Here is a 21,710-nt window from a genome sequence, read left to right as displayed (position 1 = left end):
GTTTGGTGTTTTGTTTTTGATTGCTGTAGTCTGTCTCTCTGTCAAGGAGAAATATAACCAAGATATTTCTGAGGTTGTGCTTTATCTGATCAGCTTTGTAATTGCCCTTATGCATGTAGTTGCCTTTTCAGTTGTCTTTACTCTTATTGTCTAATTCCTAGAAGGTGGTAGAGGAGAAAAAAAAATAAAGAGATGGGGAAGGTATCAGCCTTTCAAATCCCATGGAAGTTACTTTAGCCAGAGATGCAGGGGCTTATAAGGGCAGGTGAGGTGTATCAGCTGTGACTGCCCATCTGTGTCTAGTTCTGTGATCAGAAGCAGCAGTCAGCAGTTTATAGGATTCAGAGACAGGTTTTTATTGCCCACCTTTGTTCCCATAACCTTCAAACAACTGTCCTATCATACGTGTTCCACCACATGCAGCTGCCTACCAAGCAGACCTACTTGAAGGAAAGATGGGTAGTTACTTCTAAGAGGTGAAATTAGCTGAAATTGCTTACAGTTTGCCTTACTTCCCAAGTCTTTTACAGGGAATTTGTAGGTGATCGCTTTTTAGAGTTCTAAAGTAGTTCTACCCATATAATGTCTGGATGGGAAAACTGATTCCTAATACTAATCCACCCTTTTTTTCAGAATCTATTGGTTTTTCACATGTCAAAAGTCTTGCCTTTCCATTTATTCCATGTTTATTCTTGACTTTTCAGGGGGATTCAATTTCCCTTTATGTAAACCTTGTACTTTTAAAGTGATATTTTTTCTTTGTTACTTGTAGGGTTTTTTGTTTTGTTTTTTGCTCTCTATTACAATTATTTTCTATATAATTAATATCTGTATATAAAAATGTGATACACTTCACAAATACCACCTTTAAGTGATTTCTTTTAAGTATTTCCAACTCTTCACAGTTGGCCAGATTACCAGTTACTTGGTATTTTGTACTTGTTTTTGTACAGTTGCACTGGTGTATGCTTCTGGTACAGTACTATGGTCAGTAATAGTGGTCATGACTTATACCTTTATCTTGCACTAATATTTAATTTAGTTAGTAGAAGATCTAAGGATGCATCCACCATATTGGTAAAGTTAACCTAGGCTCTACAAGTTTAATGTCTCAGTAGATACTGAGAATGTAAAAAGGAAAGAAGTATCTGTAGATATGGCAAGTTATTAGTCTCAGAAGGTAGACATCTTGGTTAATACTGCCAATAAAGGGTACTTTGTTCTCATGATGATAGAAATAGGAAAAAAAAGAGAAACCTTTTCAAAATAATCTACAGTCTCCATGGCTGTACCCTGAATTGGGTTTCAGCCTACTAGTGGGTGCAGAGCTGATGGGGTTTAGAAGAGTATTAGCTGCTCCTGGGAGGCTTCAGTATGTTAAGTTACATCGAGTGCTTCCTGTTGGCTGAAATGAAAGAACAGGCTCTGCCACTTGCAATGATGTTTTGTTCAAGTACAGTGGACCAAGCAACTATGGACTGTTGAAACTGTAAATCAAAGTATGCTGTTAGTATGAAGCATTTTGTCATAATAACTATAAAAGTAACAGATACAGGAAGCTCATAATTTAATTGTAGAGAGAGGTGGACAGGCTTCTGACAATGTTTGAGTGTCATAGAGGTATAAGTGGAGGAACTGGGAAGGGCTTTGGGGAAGAATAGTTAATTTAGTTATGATGCGTGGGCCATGGCTGTTGTGTGATATTTTGTTTGTGTTCTAAGAAATAAAGCTTGTCTGGTGATCAGAGAGCTAAGATAGCCACTAGTTAGTTAACCATAGAAGCTGGGCGGTAGTGGTTTACTCCTTTAATTCCAGGACTGGGGAGATGGAGACAGGAAATGATAAGGCGGGGTGGAGACAGGATTTCACCCTTTTGGTCAGAGAATCCGGAGAGCGCACAGCTCCACACTAGCAGCTGCAGCTGGCGTCTGCCACCTGTGAACTGCCTGTGTTCTCTCTCCAGATGCTACACAGCTCATGCTCCACCATCACAGCAGATTTGATGAGACAGTTGGGGCATTCTTAAAGAGGGGAATGAGAGAGAGAGAGAGAGAGAGAGAGAGAGAGAGAGAGAGAGAGAGAGAGAGAGAGAGAGAGAGAGAGAGAGAGAGAGAGAGAGAGAGAGAGATCTTTTCATGTTAAATGGGAAACTATATTACAATGGAGGGAGTTATAATTAAATGAGGGGATAATTAACTTAGATAGGATATACATAATGTCAATTATAAACATTGGTTTGATAATTCTTGTTTTATCCCTAGAAAAGTTGGTTGATATGAGTGCCAAGTTGATTGATGGAAGTGCCAAGATACAGGCCTTAGAAAAAGTTACTAGAGAAAATAATAGCATTTTGACTGATAAGTTACAAGCCTTAAGAGATACTCAGACAAAGACAGAGGAATTTAAAGGAGAACCAACCTCAGCATTACATTATAAAGTTAGAGTAGAACAGCCCAAGGTTATCAAACAACCAACTTTAATTTATCTAGTAACCATACAGGGACAACTGTCAAATGACAGATATCCCCAAGATTGTGTAAGCGCTGACTGGATTCCTGTGGAAATGTTACATTTGAGGAGATTTAAGGAAGCAATAATATATTCACCTTATTTACCTTTGGTGAAGCAGATGTTAAATTCATGGTTAATTAATAACGGGAATTGCCCCACAAGACTGGAAAGACATGGTTACAACAGTATTGGAGCCTGGTCCTCACTTGCAGTGGAGGACCTGGTGGAAAGATGAGGCTAGGACAATTGAACAACGAAGTAGAGTTAAAATTTCCCAACACCAACTTCTTGGAGAGGGCGATTATGCTGATTTACAAAGACAGTCTCTGTATGATGACTACACCTTGGCTCTAAGCCATGCAGCAGCTTGCTTTGGACAGAATTGAAGTTAGAAAGAGAACTGAGTCATTTACTAAAGTTATACAGGGCCCAAAAGAAACCTTCACAGAATTTTTACTAAGATTGACTTCAGCAGTAAATAGAATGATACCAAATTCAGAAGCTAGACAAATAATAGAGTCTCTGCCTATTGAAAAGATAATTCACAATGCAAAATAATAATTAGGCTTTTGAAGGCAAGATCAGCACCCAAAGAGGAATGAATCTGAGGTACAGTCAATATTGAATGCCATAACCATGATGATAATGGGATAGAACAGGTGAATTTCAGAGACTTGAAGAAAAATCAGAATGTCAGGTGTTATAATTGTGGCAAACACAGTCACCTAAAAAGAGATTGTAGATAGGGCATTCCTAGAAACAATGTTTCTTCTGATCTAAACAGAAGGCCTTCACCTTTTGGAGTATGCAAAGGCCAGAAATTGGACCAATGAATGCTGATCAACAAGGGGCAGACAAGGTAACATTTTGCCGTTGGGAAACACCTGGGAGGGGTGACTCTCACAGGCTCCCATGTCAAATTTGACTCAATCATTCCTGTCACCCTGGGGGAAACTCCTCCCCAGAGAAATTAAAGGACCTAATGCCTATTGTAACAAACAAACAACAACAACAACAAAAACCCATTCTGCTCTGGGTGTAGAACAGCTTTAGAAGATATAACAAAAATTTAGGAGAAACCATAAAGCAAATATTTTAAGTATTAGATTTGAACAAGAGAAACCTCCTGATTAGAAGAGATGGCAGTTTATCAAACATCGTGACCATTCAGTCTAAACTAACTCATAAAACTAACATGCTTTCCATTTGATAAGATATAACTTGCCAAAAGGGAACTTCCCTAAAGTTAACAATTTCCCCAGGACTATGATAATGCCACTATGCTGACAAACACCAACCAAAGATCAGTTTTGGACTGTAAACTGCTCAGGACAATTTCAAGGTGAGCCAGCTGAGATGGTCCAGCCTCACAGACTAGCTAGGGCTTGAGATAAGCCTTGCATTTTCCTATTACACAGAGACCAGACAACAAATGATATGGCTAGCTCTTCCAGGACTTGAAACTTATCCCAGTTTTTTTCAGGGTCCCCTAATTATCCCATTTTTTTTCATTGCTCCAGACAACAGCAAGTAATTTTAAGAACATGACGTCTACATTCCAAAGAGATGGGACAGGCAGTTTTTGGTTGTTCAATGGGTTATGGATATTTGTCATTGTTTATAGGGGGGTTGGCCACAAGTTGTTATTGGTAACGGTCAGGAAAAGAGCTGAACAAAGGAGATTAGATTCAGGGATCTTGTTTTGAAAAGAAAAAGGTGGATATAGAAATGATAGGATAAAAGGGTAGATTATTGAATCTACTTTTAAACCAAGAAAAGCAACTACTAGTCTTAAGTATTTTACATTGGTATGGATTTTTGTATGTTAATACAAAATTGAGGCTGTCTTTGTTATATTGAATATATGCTTCTACTTTTGTTTAGGATATTTTTGTATATTGATACAAATGTGAGGTTATTTTTGTTAGAACATACTGTACATACATACCTACTCTTATTCAAGGTATTGTATCTATATAGCTCATTTAACAATGTAATGCAAATTTCTAGTCCTTCAAAGTTATTATTACAAACCATTTAGGATAATAAAGAAATGCAGGTTAGTAGTTAGTCACCTATTACAGTCAAACTTGTTGTTAGGTATGTTTTCAAGATCAAACTGAGATATTTTAGATAGACAGGTAGTCTTCAGACCCTTCAGAGATCTCTAGAATATGACATTAATATGTTTTAATAGCATAAGGTTCCTTTTTTCATGACATTGAGACATGTCTATTATCACTACCAATCTACTTCAGAGAAGATGATGGGCATCAAAGAAACTCCATATGGAGTTTATTTTTTTGTGGCAAAAGTTACTCACTGGACAGCAAACTGCCCTTACCTCGACTGCTGACAGTATGCTGTCCAAATTGGACAAGCAGGACACAAAAGAAAGCGATCATAGAACTTTGCCAAGATAAGAAAGGACAGCCCTTGAGAAAATCCTGCTTCACAGAAAAGCCTGTCAGATATGCTAGGCCTGTAGGCCGAAGATGGATGACCCAGTGTTGCAGAGGAACCTTGGGTGACTGTCAGACAGCCAGCTGTTTTTGTCATTACATTTCTTTGGAAGTTGCTTGTACTTCCTGTTTGCTCTGGTAATGTTATTTCCTTCTTGGGTCTCTGATGGAGTTGAAGAGTAGATAGTTTTCCTTGTTAACAAATCCAGAAAAGAAACTCACTAAAGAGGTATAGAGTATATAAGTTTGAGAGACATAAAAATATATTTGGGGTTGGTAATACACATTAAAATAGAAAGTGAATTAGTGCAACACTTTGAACTCACCAAGATAGGATAGATAATGGAGTATTTTCTCTGAATTTGCCAAATGCTTATGGACTGGGCATTGTTACTGTAAATATTGCCTGTATATATTTGTATATAGTTGTTTTACTTATTGTATATAGTTTTACTATGTTAGTTAAAATCTTATTTTAAAAAAGGGGTGGGGAGAATGCTATATGATGTTTTGTTTGTGTTCTAACAAATAAAGCTTGCCTAGTGGTTAGAGGGCAGAGGTAGCCACTAGTTAACCATAGAAGCTGGGCATTGGTGGCTCACGCCTTTAATCCCAGCACTTGGGAGGTTGAGACAGGAAGTGATAAGGTGGGGTGGAGAAAGAACTTGGGCCCTTTTGGTCGGAGGATCCAGAGAGGTGAGAGCATTGGTGACTGCTCGTCTGTCTCGAACCTTTCAGGTTATTGCCCTGATACCTTTTTTTTTTTTTTCTTTTGCCCAGATATCTTACTCTGGGTGTTTGTTTGTTTTGGGGGTTGGGTTTGTTTGTTTGTTTTTGGTTTCTTGAGACAGGGTTTCTCTGTAGCTTTGGAGCCTGTCCTGCAACTTACTTGTAGACCAGGCTGTCTTTGAACTCACAGAGGTTCGCCTGCCTCTGCCTCCCAAATGCTGGGATCAAAGGCGTGCGCCACCATCACCCAGCTCTGGTAAGATTAATTAGATGTATGCTTCACATGGATGCCATAATACTGAAGCTAAAGAATACTACACATCTGTCCATAAGATAAAATGGGAAAGGTTATTCAGGGTAGAAAAAAATGGAAGTGTCAGAGCCATCCATATAAAAGTTCATGGCAAACTTTAAGAATGGGCTTGTAACATGTTGAGGTTGATATCCCTGGGAAGCCTGATTTTTCCTGAAGAAAGATGGAGGAGCAGTGAATCTGGGGGAGGGGTGAGAACTGGGAGAAGTGGAGGGAGGGGAAACTGAAGCCATGATATAATAAGAGAGAGAGAGACAGAGAGAGAGAGAGAGACAGAGAGACAATGCACTTTAAAAACAGCACAGATAAGCTGGAAGGCAGATGCACTAGAGCTGGATCTTGTCTGCCAGGGTTAGCAGTTGGCCTTAGTCGTGTGGTATTGGAAAGACTCAGCACTCTTAGAGTCTCAGGGTGTTCATGCTGCTGTTGGTCTCTTCATGGCTGTTTTGGTTATCAGCTCCACTGATATTGGACTATAACTCTGTCATAAGTTGATCATCTGTCTTAGTTATGGTTTCTGTTAATGTGACAAAACATGACCAGAGCAATTTGGGGAGGAAAGGGTTTATTCACTTACTGTCATGTCACAGTTTATTGTTGAAGGCAGTCCAGGCAGGAACCTGGAGGCAGGGGCTGATGCAGAGGCCATGGAAGGGAGCTGCTTACTGGCTAGCTCCTACTGTGAACTGTGGATTTGGGGTGATTCTTAGGTTCATTAGTTACATAGAGCTTTTCCTAAAATATCTGCTAATTCTTAGCTGACAGTGGTGCTAAAATTAATTGTGACCTCTGGACATGTTCTTGGACCTAATCACCAGTGAGCCTCAGTTGTAAGATGAGCTAATGTGAGTATGTCATTGGTCAGCCCTATGGGAATTCCACAGTACTAATCCAAACTAGTTTTAACTTTCCCTACCTCAAATTTAAGGTCCCAGATGAAGCCAGGGCTCTCTGTCCAAAGGCCAGTTAATGTCTTCCTTTGTCCTGCACCTGGTGCTCATTACCAGCATCTAATTCTTTGTGGAGTGTGCCTGCCCTAAGTCTGAAGCTGCATTGCCAGTATACATGCTGTAGAAGTTGCTAGAATATTTTGTTGCTGGGGCTAATTTCAAGCAGTGATCAACCAGTTCTGCCTTGAGGGACTGAGTTAATGGCCCTTCACCTGACCTCACTTGGGATCTCCTTTATCTTCCTTCAGAGTTTTTCCAGAGAATATTTTGGTTAGCTCTTGGGAGAAAGCAGGGTACAAACTGGTAAAGAGGGTGTTTATTTGGGTTGCTCCTATAAGGTGAAACCTACTGAAATATGCTCTTAAAGTATAGAAATTTTAAACAAGTTTTAAAGACAAAATCCCAAGTAGGTAGAAGAATTACATCAGCTGCTTGCCAGAAGCTTCATGCTGGCAGAGAAGCAGTGTCCTGTAAGAAAAGGGATTGGATAATTTAAAGAAAATAACTATCATAGTTCCCATTGGAAGAGGGAAGAAGAAGAAGAAAACCCTGGGGTAGTGTCTGCCTGTAATCTTAGCACTTGGGAAGTGGAGCTAGGACTCCTCCTCAGCTACACTACATAGCAAGTTTGAAGCCTTCCTGTCCTATGCCAGACCCTGTTCCAAACAAACTAATTAAGAAAGGAAAAGAGATAGATGTGAGATGACCCTGGTGGGTCTCTTATGTAAGAGTGGCATGTTTCACTCAGATGCAACTGTAGATGTCACCAATTAAACTACAGAATGGAGCACACTGGATAACATCGAGGCTTATTTGAGGAAAATGTCTTTTTGGGGAGGATATTTTCTTAAAGTTTGGATGTAGGTCGATTAAAACCTGGTCTCTTATATCCTCTTGACATAGTATTTTGACACCTCAGTAAGATAAAGTCCTGTCTCTCTAATTTAAAATTTTCCATTATTTTCAATAAATCACTGACTCAAGTGCCACATCTTAAGAGTTTGCTTTTAGGCAACATAACTTAAGATAACTAGTATGTGTGTTATACTCTCTTTGCCACTATAATATTTTGGAGGTTGTACAATGTATTTTAGGTTTTCTTCCCTGCTAATAAATAATGATGTCAAGCTTTTAAAGAGTTTGGTATATGATTTTTCTGGAATGAATACTTAAATGGTATGAAAGTGTCTTTTGAAAAATTAGCATGTTTTATTTAGAAATTGGTCCTTTTGGCATCTGGTTCTCTGACAAAGTATTTTATTACTTTATGATATTTAGGTTTTATATTCTGAGTCATTTGTGGTGATTGCCTTTTTAGATAAATACGTGTTTCACTTTGGTTTCATATTGTCTTAATTAGGGATTTCTATTGCTGCGAAAAGATACCATGACCATGGCAGCTCTTATAAGGAAAACATTCATTTGGGGTGGCTTTTAAAGATCCAGACTATCATCATCATGACCTGACAGGGAGCCTGGCAGCATGCAGGCAGATGTGGTGCTGGAGTAGCTGAGAGTCCTGCATTGCAGGCAATAGGAAGTCAACTGAAAGTCACATTGAGGGAAACTTGAGCAAAAGAGACTTCAAAGCCCTCCCACACAGTGACACACTTCCTCCAATAAAGCCACACCTCCTATTAATGCCACACCCTGTAGGACATTTTCTTTCAAACCACCACATTCTACTCCCTGGCCCCCAGAGGCTTATAACTATATCATAATCCCCCCCCCAAATGCATTCAGTCCAGCTTCAAAAGCCCCCATAGTCTATAACAGTCTCAAACTTGTTTCAGAGTCTCTTCCGAGTTGCATGGCAATCTCTTAACTGAAAATCCCTGTAAAAAAAAACAATCAAAAAGCAGATCACATACTTCCAACATACAATGGCACACGATATACATTACCAGTCTAAAATGCAGGGGAGGGAGCATAGGGAGGAAATACTGTGGACAAAGGCGAGACTGAAAACCAGCTGGAGCTAAGAGTCCTGCATCTTGCAGTGAACAGGAAGTCATTGACTCACTGGATGGTATCCTCAGCATAGAAAACTTCAAAGCCTGCCTGCCACAAGGCCATACCCACTCTAACAAAGCAAAGCTAACAGTTCCACTCCCTGTGAGATTATGGGAGGAGGGCAGCTACATTCAAACTACCACAAATATTGTTATGTAAAACATCCTATTTAAAATTTTTTGTCCATGAGTACTAGTGCAGTTCAGATTTGAACAAATCTGTTGTAAAAAGACATTGATGAAGGGCTAGGGAGATGGCTCAGTTGATAAAGTGCTAGCCTCAGCAGTTTGGATCCCTAGTATTGAGGTAAAAAGCTGGGCATGATGTTGTGTACCTGTAATTCTAGCACTGGGAGGCAGAATTGGACGGCTAGGGCTCAGTGCTCAGCTAATCTTGTTGACTCGGTAAGCTCTAGGTTCAATGAGAAATCCTGCCTCAAAAAATAGGGTAGAGACAGCAGGCAGCAGTCTCTGAAGTCTGCACATGTAAGTGTGTACATACATTCACATGCCCACTTGAACACACACACATGCATGCAGCCGATACCATTAGAGCTAGTTCAGACCCTTGATCATAGAAGACAGCAAAGGGAATTTTATTGCTGACTAAGGGTTAGTGTAAAGGGAAGCCTTCCCGCCAGCCTGGTTCCAGAGCTGCATCAGTCCCAAATAAACACACAGGAGGCTATATTAATTATGAAGCTGTTGGCCTTGCTTGTTTCTTACTGGCTAGCTCTGACTTAAGTAATTACCCCATAATTGTTAATCTAAGTATGTCTCTTACTGGAGAAGTTTCTGGGCTTCCTACCCCATGGCGTTACAACCTGACTTCCTGTTTCTCCTTCCCAGATTCCTCCTGGACTCCTAGTCCCACCTATCTTGGTTCCCTATTGGCCAACAGTGCTTTATTGACAAATACACAGGACTTCCCCCATCAGGTTAGTATTGTTAGCCTGATGGACATTTGATAATGTCTATATTTGAAAATGTCTGTATTTCCAGAGAGAAGTGTAGAGAGTTTGATATGCTGGATTTACATTAATAGTGAAATTCAATAAACAACATAGATGTCTTTTTTTTTTAATTATAATACAATCTGGTAGGAGTCAGGATTTAGTTTAGCTCACAGTTTCATGGTGGGGAAGGCTTGGCAGCTTGGCACCCATGACAGAGGGAGCTTGTGACATCTCCCAAGGTTAGAAAGCAGAGAGTCCTGGCCTGTTCTCAACTATAACTCTAGCTGTATCCCTTTAGTCCTACATCTGCCACGTAGATCACGAATCCAAAGGTTGTACAACTCCCAAAGCAACACCACCAAGTGAGGACCAACTGTTCAAACATAAGCCAATAAGGACACACTTTGCCTTCAGATCTTAACCTGATATATTAGTGTAGAGATAACTGCTACCAGGTTTTTACATTGCTATGAAGAGCATAGAAAACAAATTTTAACATGGTGCCTTTCATGCAGTATAGTTACAGGCCTTTGTAAAGTATCATCATGTAAGAGTCACCTCAATTTTAAAAGGAAAGTATGAGAGAAAAAATAACAATGTATAGTTACTTTAATGTGGTATGAGAAGTATATTGTGATTATGTAAAGGTAGCACATGAATATAGTAATCTAGAGCAAAATTACAAATACTAAGGTTAAACTTCATAAAATAGAGTCTTAGGGACTTTGGTGATTGATCTCTAGAGGGATTCTGAAAGCCTCAGAACTGGATGAGGAATTTGACAGTAAAATCAGGCACTGGAGTCCTCATGAGGGGTGCTAGTGATTTGATGTGACTGAAAACTCAGCATTGCAGAGGAGACATATTGATAAGTAGACCTCAGAGTTACTGTGAGTTTCATTTCAGACCTATGCAGTAAGGCAGCTATCACCACATAAATGAATCAAAAAAGTTTTGGTTCTGTCAGGATATGTTACATCTATATAGTACTACAGTTGAGCAGTAACATCTTTTAAAAGTATATGCAGGGATTAAACACTATTGCTGTAAAACAACAGTGTTCTGAGCCCTCAGTCATACTCTTAGTGGAAGGAGGACTTCATATTGACTGCTCACTGGTTGGGGGTGGGTTGCTGAAGGTTAGGGGAGGGGTAATATGACCATTTCTGAAAGAGTGAAGGCTGCCACATCAATTGATGCTTCCTTTTGTGAAAGATCACTCTGTCACATGGAAGCTGTGGGATAGCAATTGGTGCTTTTTGAACTTCCCTTAAAATTGTACGGAGCCCTCTCAAAGCTCTACCGTGCTTTCTCAACTTTGTTTATGGATGTTATGAATCCAATGTTGTCATTTGAGCAGTGTTCACTGTCCTCATCAGGATTGATTTCCATCTCTAGAAACAAACCTCTCTGTGCCCCTCTGTAAGAATTACTGTTCAGTTATTAAAGTTTTATGATGAAATTCTACTCAGTCATATATTCGGACTTCATTTCCACTTCTAACATGAAATTTCAGCAACCTCTGTCCATACTTTAGTTCCCTTGCTATTCCTTCCATACCTACAGTTGCTGCTCCCTGGTCTTGAATTCCATGGAATTACCAGGGGATTCAGATCAGCTTCTTATAAGATGCCTCCTACCATCACTGATGCTCATATTCACATCGAGAGTGCTGAATCCCTAATCTTTTCCAGGTGGTTTTTAGTTTCCCTTGGTGAGATCCATCCACGGCCTAAAGCACTTAGGCCGTGCTCTTAAAAATGCATTTCTTAAATAAGATTTGAAGCTCCTCATTGATTCACAGGCTTCCGAATGGATGCTTTGTTAGCAGGTGTGACACCATCATTAAGTATGTTATACATCTCTGTGAGGTCCTGGGTGGCTGGGTACAGTGGCAGTGAATGGTAGTATTTTGAAAAAACCTTCTTCCTGAGAAGCAGGTCTCAGTAAATTGTGCCGAAGGAAGCACCAGGCTTTGTTACTCCAGTTACACAACACAGGGAGAGTAAATTTGCTAGAATTCTAAAGGGAATTTGGAGAATGATAAAATACCACTAGCTTCAACTTAGGGCCTTCAGCTGCATTCGCCCCTAACAAGAAAGTCGTGCCTATTCTGTGAAACCTTGAAGCCAGGATCGTCATCTCTTCTTTATTTATGAAAGTCTTTGTGACATCTTTTTTTCTAATATGAGGCTGTTTCATCAACACTGAAAATGTTATGTAATGTAGCCACCTTCAGCAGTATTTGTAGCTATATCATCTGGATAACTTGCTGCAATTTCTACATCAGTATTTTCTGCTTCTCTTTGGACTTCTATCTCTAGACCTCATAAACCAACCTCTGCTAGCTTTATAGTTTTCTTCTCCTCTGGCTTATATAGAATTAAGGTAAGGCCTTGCTCTGCATTAGACTTTGGCTTGGGGATACCATAGTTAATCTTCCAGCCAGTTCACCAACATATTCTATATCACCAGTGGGGCTGTTAAATCCTTGTGCCATTCAAATGCACAGAGCAGTAGCAATGTCAGTTTACTTCTAGAACTTTTCCTCTGCTTTACTACTTAGCTAGTTTGCATAAGAAACGTGGTTTGTCATGCCTTTCTTCCAGCTTTTGATTTAAACTGTGTCTAGAGTGTTTGTTTCACGTGAACACCTAAGGTGTGTTGTAAGATTAATACTTGACCTAATTTCAGGATTGTATCCTAGGAAAGGGAGGAAATGGAGAACAAGAGGTTAGTGAATGAGTCAGAACGCATAGAACCCTTATTGGGTTCACAGTCTCATACAGGTGTGTTTTATGGTGTCCCAAAACAGTAGTAATAATGATAGCAAAGGTCACTGATTACAAATCACTATAATATCTAATAGCAATGAGTCAGGCCTGGAAACCTGGCCATTTGGGATGCCAAGATGACTGGATTACATGTTCAGGATATAGAACGAGTTACAGGCCAGCCTGGACAACTACGTGAGACTGTGTCAAAATAAGGAGTGAAAGGGCTTGCCCAGCATGTGTGAGAAGGCCCTCAGATCAGTTCCTAGCACTACTCCCTCTAGTCCCCCGCCCCTCAGGGCATTACACAGCTGACAGTGATACAAAGTGAGCAGGTGCTGTTGGAAAAACAGCCTCATTGAATGTAGATGACCACTGCCTTCAGTTGATGAAGGACATGATGTCTGCAAAGGCCGTACTGCAGCATACACCTGGGTCTACAAGGAGTGAAAGATAAACTTCTTCAAGGGATAAAAACGCGTGCAGTACCCATGTGAGAAGACCATGGCATAATATCTACAAAATTTGGAGGAAAAAGTGTACTGAATCAAGTTGCAGTTTCTCTGTGAAAGTAGTAGGCATTCTGGAACATGCAGGAATTCCATGTGTAGCTCCAGTTAGCACTAGCGCTAGTTGCTGAGTTCCAGCTGGCCAAATGTGACAGGAGTGAAGAATTCTGATTAGGAGAGCTCTGATAAAGTAATTTGATGAAGTTGGAGTCCAGTTTCATGTAGCTCCAAGATGAAGCAGTAAAACAATTAGTTTAAAACAAACATTTACTAAATAAAACTAATAAAGTTGAATGTGAGCATGCGTATACATACAGATTTCTACATTTGTCACAGAAAAAAAACATGCTGCCTATAATTCAAATTATGTTACAAAACTTTGTTTTGATAATTTTCTGTTTCTTATAAAAGGATCGTTTATTTAGAGAAAGGTTGTTCTAAATATTTAACTTCTTTAGATTAATTTCATTTCCTTTTGTCTTATACGTCCAAATAAATAGAATTTACATGTTAAATCTTAGAAATTGCATGACCAATGTACCGAAGTTCTTTAAAACTATAAAAAGTGGGTAAGAGTCAGAATTCTTGATTCAGTTTGCTAATGTGACCGATGGTGCTACTGATCTGTCTGCATTCATCTGTAAAAAGTCAATACTAACCCCCAGTTTATTCATATAAGCTCTTACCACGTGTTTGCTCTTACTTATGTGTGTGTGTGTTCACACATGCATGTGTGCCATGGCACATATGTGGGGCCTGAGCTTGCAGGGGTCACTTCTCCCTTCCACCACGCAGGTCTCAGGAGTCAGACACAGGTTGCTAGACTTGGCAGCAAATACCTTTACTCAGCCACATCCTCTCCAGCATAAACTATCATTGATGTTTTTGATTTTAGCCATTCTGACAGGAGTCAGATGGTATCTCAGAGTTGTTTTGATTTGCATTTCCCTAATGGCTAAGAATATTGAGCATTTTCTCAAGTGTCTCTCAGCCATTTTAGATTCTTCTATCGAGAATTCTGTAGTTCTGTACTCCACTTTTTAATTGGATCCTTTGGTGTTTTGGAGACTTGCTTCTTGAGTTCGTTGTAAATTTTGGAGATCAGCCCTCTGTCAGATATGGGGTTAGTAAATGTCTTTTCCCATTCTGTGGGCTGCCTTTTTGTCTTGTTGACTGTGTCCTTTGCCTTACAGAAGCTTTTCAGTTTTGTTAATTGTCTATCTCAGTGTCTGTGCTACTGGTGTTATGTTCAGGAAGCAGTCTCCTGTACCAACTCGTTCAAGAGTTGACAGCCAAGAGTGAAAGTGACCCTGGCAAACAAGCTTGGTTCATGGTGAGAGGACGGTCCCAGGCTCTGTGCCAGCCATTCCCAGTCTGCCTACTACTTATGATTGTTCACAGAAAAAGTAGTCGTAGGTGAGGAGAAGGTGAATACTATTGGAAATATTTTCTTGGGCTAGAGAGATGGCTCTTCAGTTAAGAGCACTCACTGGCTGCGCTTTCTGAGGACCTAGGTTCAATTCCCAGCACCCACATGGCAGCTCACAACTGCCTGTAAACTCCAGTTCCAGGGAATCTGACACCTCACACAGACACATACAGGCCAAACACAAATGCACATAAAAGTTAAATAGATTTTTAAAAATTTAAATATTTTCTTACAGAAGGTATCAACTTCCCATGAAAACTAAACCTCAGAATTTTTCTTCTTGATAATGTAGATTATAATTTTATAGTATGATGCTAAGTTTTAAATTATTATTTATTGTTATTTATTTTTTTACAGAAATACACTCTCGGGAAATGGCCTCTAAATCTTGGCTGAATTTTTTAACTTTCCTCTGTGGATCAGCAATAGGATTTTTTTTATGTTCTCAACTATTCAGTATTTTGTTGGGAGAACAGGGTGACACCCAGCCGAATATGCTTCATAATGACCCTCATGCTAGACATTTAGATGATAATAGACCCAGTCACCTCAAGGGACAAGTGAACTTCAATGCAGACTCTAGCCAACATAAAGGTAAGGTGTGTGAAGTATTTACTTGTTGAATGTGATGGGAAGTTACGTAAATCTCGTTATGTTGCTGTCTACACCTTTTGATGGAATTGAGCACTATGTGACAGATATTAAGGTGGTTTTTGATTTATTTGCCTTGGGAGAAAAACCCAGGAGTTATTTAAGAAGTTAAATTTTCAATTAGTTTTAAGTGGAAATGGTTCATAAACCATAATAAACAGAAAGACATGAGTTTGGGGAGATTTTCTTTATCGTCAGCCTTTTTATGAGTTATATAAATGTTTTTTGTTACCCTAGAGAAACACATAAGATGCGTATATCTTAATTTGAATTTTTATCAGTGGCTTACTAATTATTTTTCTTTTTAGGGGGTCAAAGAGGTCTAGAAGTAGCAAAAGTGTGTGTTACAGTGACTTCATTTTCTACTGGTTCTTATTACTGAAACCAGACACTTTCTCAGTGGAGTCTTCTGTATATTCCTTGAGTGTTGGTTTCTCTATTTCTGTCCTTTAGCTCTCTGTATGATATCACCAATGTCACCAGTTCTTTTTTTTTAAAGATCTATTTATTTATTACATATATAGTGTTCTGCCTACATGCCAGAAGAGGGCACCAGGTTGAATTGTAGATGGTTGTGAGCCACCATGTGGTTTCTGGGAATTGAACTCAGGACCTCTGGAAGAGCAGTCAGTGCTCTTAACCTCTGAGCCATCTCTTCAGCCCCATTGTCACCAATTCTTGAAACTTTCATTTCTGCCTTTTCCTTACTGAGCTTATCTTCAGCCTGTCTCCAGACATTGAGAGAAGACACTTTAACACAATACAAACATCTCTGCAACTGGTTATTTGGCAGAACAGAATACAAGTAGGAATAATTGGAATTGCAAAAGGGAAAAGCTGTCTCTAGCTAAGAGTTGGTTCTTTTATCTTCCCAGGAGTAATTTGAGTCTTTCCTACCTCTCATACATAGATTAAGGGTTAGGGTATCAAAACCTGGCTGTGTGTTATCAACCAATACTGCACATTTGTAGTGTAGCAAGTTACCATGTTGCATGAATTTCAGTGGTGCTCTGTGTTGTTACAGAGCAGTTTGCTTGCTGTGTACTTACTCTGTTGCACAGCTCCATGTCTTCAGATGATTAATTGGAGCCAAACTTAGGAAATACAAGGAGGCTGTCTTGTACCTCACTGTATGCACATATGTTTGATAAATATTTGTTACCTTTATAGGTCACAAAATGTGGGTAAGAATTGAACTTCTTTTCCTCTCCACTGCCAGCATACTATTTCCATTTTTTCCTTATTTTATCTAACAACCATGTAAGCTGAGAACTATGAAACTTTGGGACATTTTTTTTTTTTTCATTTCAGTTGGCTTCAGCTGTTATGGAATTCTAACAATTCTCCACTGCCATTTTCCAAGACCTCTTGCTCTTAATCCAAGTATGTTTTCCATAAGTCAGCTTCTGTAGGAGAAACTGTGGCCAGCCTACCCAAGCTGCAGTCGCCCTGCCTCCTCCCTGAGCTAAACCTGTCTCTGCACCCTGAGACTCGTGACTGAGGGGCACCTGACCCAGAGACACCAATGAGGAATTGACAAGGAATGCAGCAGCCAGCCGCCCAAGCCCATAGGACCTTGGGAGGGAGTATAAAGGCAGGTCTAAGTCTGCAGCAGCTCATGGACTCCCAGTGCCTGAGCCCATAGGACCTTGGGAGGGAGTATAAAGGCAGGTCTAAGTCTGCAGCAGCTCATGGACTCCCAGTGCCTGAGCCCATAGGACCTTGGGAGGGAGTATAAAGGCAGGTCTAAGTCTGCAGCAGCTCATGGACTCCCAGTGCCTGAGCCCATAGGACCTTGGGAGGGAGTATAAAGGCAGGTCTAAGTCTGCAGCAGCTCATGGACTCCCAGTGCCTGAGCCCATAGGACCTTGGGAGGGAGTATAAAGGCAGGTCTAAGTCTGCAGCAGCTCATGGACTCCCAGTGCCTGAGCCCATAGGACCTTGGGAGGGAGTATAAAGGCAGGTCTAAGTCTGCAGCAGCTCATGGACTCCCAGTGCCTGAGCCCATAGGACCTTGGGAGGGAGTATAAAGGCAGGTCTAAGTCTGCAGCAGCTCATGGATTCCCAGTGCCTGAGCCCATAGGACCTTGGGAGGGAGTATAAAGGCAGGTCTAAGTCTGCAGCAGCTCATGGACTCCCAGTGCCTGAGCCCTTGGCGCTGCATCTTCTCACCCCCTCCCCAAGGGGTGTCCTAGCAGGGTCACCTGCAACAAGCTTCAGCTACCTGCACATACCTACATTCCATTAAACTTCCCCATGCCTTTTCTTGTCCTTTTTGGGGGGTGGTGTGGGGGCAGGGTTTCTCTGTGGCTCTGGAGGCTGTCCTGGAACTAGCTCTTGTAGACCAGGCTGGTCTCGAACTCCGCCTCCTTGTCCTTTGTTTTAGTGAGTTTTTACTGAAGACCCGTGCCCTGCATCATCTCCTCTAGAGCCACCTCATTTCTCCCTCCTCTGTTTTGCCCACGTTCTTAGGTCACTGCTCTCATATCCATACACTCTAAATAAATATATTAAAAATCCTCTGTCACTGCATTTCTTACTATGCAACACTTTCTGGTTTCCTTGTGAAGTTCCCTGCTAAACTGAGTTCTGTTCTGGTAAGAAATGTTTTCTGTTCATATTTCCATTTCTGTGCTAGCACATAGCTGGTACACAGGAACTCACAAATGAAAGGGTGAGAGGTTCTACCAGATCCCAGCTGTGGGGATGAAGCTGTCTTGTCCTACATGCACCATTTTTGCTGTCCACTTCGGTGTGTCCCTGTGACTAAGATTGCTTTCTTAGTTCCGTGAGCAGTGGATGCTTCCTAACTGCAGGTTGCTGAGTCAGCTGCTCTTCTCCTGGACTGAGTTCTGGGTAATCCGTGCATGATAGTTCTTCATGCCCACCTACCTCACCTTTTCTGCTCTCTTTCAAAAGAGTCAGTTAACTGTTTAGCTGTGCCTCATTGTTAATCTTTTATAGGATCAAGACTTCAACAATTAATTAGCCTTTACCCTTAAAAGTGTTGGACCTTCTCAGGATTATCTAGAGCTTTCTTATCAAGTGTGACTTATAGTATAGATTCATAATGGTCTGTAACTAAATAAGGATTGAAATCAGGAGTGAAACAGTGATTTGCAAACTAATTTTGTCTAGTTCTAAAAGTAGAGATGCAGGCTTGCATTTTACATATTCCAAAGTTGAGGGTTTTCTAATGATTAATTATTATCATGTTTATAAAAGTATAGTCCTCTAGCAAATGAAAGTAAACATTGCTACTTACCACATATCTTTTTAAAAGCCCTGGTCTATGGCCACACACTTATGCACATATGCACAGTACTAATTAAATTCGAGTTATTAATAACAATTAAACACGAAGAGGACATGAATTTGGGGAAAGAAGGAGTGGGACGCTAGGGAGTTGGAAGGACATAGTGGTGGATGACCAATATACACTGTATAAATGTACACAACCTTCAAAGAAAAAAGTATGTTTTTAAAACGCACCAATCTAGATCTTCTAATTGAACCCTTCCTCTGGACTGGTGATGCTCACATTGTGGGCTGACAGCTTGAGAATCGTTTACACCCAGGTTATGAGTCAGTTTAAGTTCTCAAGCTCACTACTGTGTGGTAGGCATTTTCATCAAATGGTAGTATTCTGCTGTATATTCTGATTTAAGCCTCCTGTGTCTTTGCAACTGCTAGCTTACAGAGACACCCCTATAGATAATTTCAGAAATCCAACTTCTACCCATTGACTGGGTTACATTTTGGAATGAGGTACATAGTATTATATGAGTAGTCTCAACCCTACATTACTCCTAGTTTTTGAACTGATGTTACCATGAAAATCTTCAAGAACACCTTAGGGTGCTTGTAAAATTCATAACAATTGCCTCATGGCCTTTAAAAATGAACTGAATTCAGCAGCATGTTTATTATTATTATTATTATTCTGTCTTTTAGAAACTCATGCACAGCAGTGAGAAAATCCAGGAATGTTCTGCTCCTTTATAGTATTAAGTAACAGAGGAGACTGTGAGATGGTCTTTGAGTATGGATTGTTGAGCCAATTCCCAAGGAATGGTATTTTGGTCAGTTTCGGTAATAGGCACTTAAGAACTAGTAACACTTAGAGATTTTGTGAATAAAACTAACAGGAAATTAGAATGTCAAGTCATGTTAGGTTGTGTTTTTCTCAAAGTCATTAATAACAAACGAGTAAATATAGCTTTGAAAATAAATTATGAAAAGTTTTCTTTGGTATGATTTATTAGGATTTTACATCTGTGTTAATGTAACTTTTAAAAATGTTTGTTTGATAGATGAGAACACGGACATTGCTGAGAACCTCTATCAGAAAGTTAAAATTCTTTGTTGGGTTATGACAAGTCCCCAAAACCTAGAGAAAAAGGCCAAACATGTCAAGGCTACATGGGCTCAGCGTTGCAATAAAGTGTTATTTATGAGTTCAGAAGAAAATCAAGACTTCCCTACTGTGGGATTGAAAACCAAAGAAGGCAGAGAGCAACTATACTGGAAAACAATCAAAGCTTTTCAGTATGTGCATGACCATTATTTAGAAGATGCTGATTGGTTTATGAAAGCAGATGATGACACATATGTAATACTGGACAATCTGAGATGGCTTCTATCAAAGTATAACCCTGAAAAACCCATTTACTTTGGGAGAAGATTTAAGCCCTATGTGAAGCAGGGATACATGAGTGGAGGAGCAGGATATGTACTAAGCAAAGAAGCCTTGAGAAGATTTGTTGATGCATTTAAAACAGAAAAATGTACACATAGTTCCTCCATTGAAGACTTAGCACTGGGAAGGTGCATGGAAATTATAAATGTAGAAGCTGGAGATTCCAGAGATACCACTGGGAAAGAAACTTTCCACCCATTTGTACCAGAGCACCACTTAATCAAAGGTTATCTACCAAAAACATTTTGGTACTGGAATTACAACTATTATCCTCCTGTAGAGGTAAGTCTAGAAATTATAGTTACTATGTAAATAACTTGGGTCTGACTTTTGTTTCTCTGAAAATATAAACCACAGACTAGTTAGTATGTATGTGTTTTATTAGTATCAATAACTAGAATGTTTTTAATGTATAGACTGACAGTATAACAAAGCAGATGAGAACAGAGGCCTCAGCCAGTCATTTAGTAGACATCTTTGATATACCTCTGCAGGCCAGCTGCTAGCACCTAGAAGTCAATACATCAAGTTCCAGTTTTTCTTTTTTTCTTTTTTTTTTTCTTTTTTCTTTTTTTGGTTTTTTTCAAGACAGGGTTTCTCTGTATTGTTTTGGAGGCTGTCCTGGAACTCGCTCGGTAGACCAGGCTGGCCTCGAACTCACAGAGATCCGCCTGCCTCTGCCTCCGAGTGCTGGGATTAAAGTCATGCGCCACCACCGCCTGGCGTTCTTTTCTTTTCTTTTTTTTTTTTTTTTTTATGTTAGAGCTACAGAATAAATGTGACTTTAGATAATGCCAGGTGCTCTAAAGCAGTGGTTCTCAACCTGTGGACTGTGACTCCTTTGACAAGCCTCTATTTCCAAAAATATTTACAATTCATAGTGGAGCAAAATTACAGTTAATGAAGTAGCTGTACTAAAGGCTTGCAGCACTAGGAAGGTTGAGAACCACTGCCGTGAAGAAAATCAGAGAGGCAGTGGGACCTAAGGTGGGATAGGCTACGTACAGAGGTGATCCTGAACCATGCTCTGGGTAAGACTAGGGAGCTGTGTGAAAGTCTAAATAATGAGCCTTATGTTATCAGGAGAAACAATAAGGTTCAGAAAGACTAGGCTCTTATCCTATTCTTCCACTTCATAGTTGGAGCATCTTGATGACAAGTCTTGGCTAATCTTTTAGCCCCAGTTTCTTCATTTGCGAAATGGGTGTGATCTGTCTGTCATTTACTTGTAATTACAGTGTTATAGCCTATGACAGTATTGATAAGCATGGCTCTAGTTTGTATCTTAATGTATATTTCTCAGAATTGTACCTGAGTAACATTGTCTTTGTGAACTATCTCAGATGTATACATCTAACTTTCCAAGTTGCCACAGTGTCTCAGATACTACAACAGTCTTGCAGACAGTTGAGGCCTCTCCCTCCCAGTCCAGTTCTCTTATCTCTTTCCCCTAAACTAAACACTGCCAGGAATTAAATGTTACTATCATGTGAACTTTTATATTTTCCCTACATGTTGATATATGCATGAATAAGTCAGCATTGCTTTCTAGATTTTATAATCCAATTGTAGCACTTACATCTTACAAATTTCCATTTTTTCATGTTGAGATATATTAACATTGATATGTCTCTCTGCTTCATCTGAGTTCTTTGTGATAATTTAATGTATGGATATGCTATAATTAATTAGTTTTGGTGTTGATAGCAGAATAC

At 39.8% G+C, this 21,710-nt stretch overlaps 1 protein-coding gene across 3 annotated transcripts in view; it reads left to right on the top strand.

Moving 5' to 3' along the window:
• C1galt1 (core 1 synthase, glycoprotein-N-acetylgalactosamine 3-beta-galactosyltransferase 1) overlaps positions 1–21,710 on the top strand; it is a 38,606-nt gene that overhangs the window by 10,047 nt on the left and 6,849 nt on the right. For 2 of the 3 annotated variants that reach the window (XM_040728531.1, XM_040728532.1), the window contains exons 2-3: positions 15,003–15,239; positions 19,610–20,277. In XM_040728531.1, the coding sequence (XP_040584465.1) occupies positions 15,003–15,239; positions 19,610–20,277 (905 nt within the window). Of the gene's footprint in view, positions 1–9,894; positions 9,916–15,002; positions 15,240–19,609; positions 20,278–21,710 lie in introns of those variants that run through there. The other variant, XM_040728533.1, reaches the window with a different exon arrangement.

The sequence above is a fragment of the Mesocricetus auratus genome, unplaced genomic scaffold (assembly GCF_017639785.1).
Source record: "Mesocricetus auratus isolate SY011 unplaced genomic scaffold, BCM_Maur_2.0 Super-Scaffold_100019, whole genome shotgun sequence".
In the NCBI taxonomy this organism is placed as follows: domain Eukaryota; kingdom Metazoa; phylum Chordata; class Mammalia; order Rodentia; family Cricetidae; genus Mesocricetus; species Mesocricetus auratus.
The sequence above is the reverse complement of the archived record's forward strand: the minus strand, read 5'-3'. Positions and strand labels throughout refer to the sequence as shown.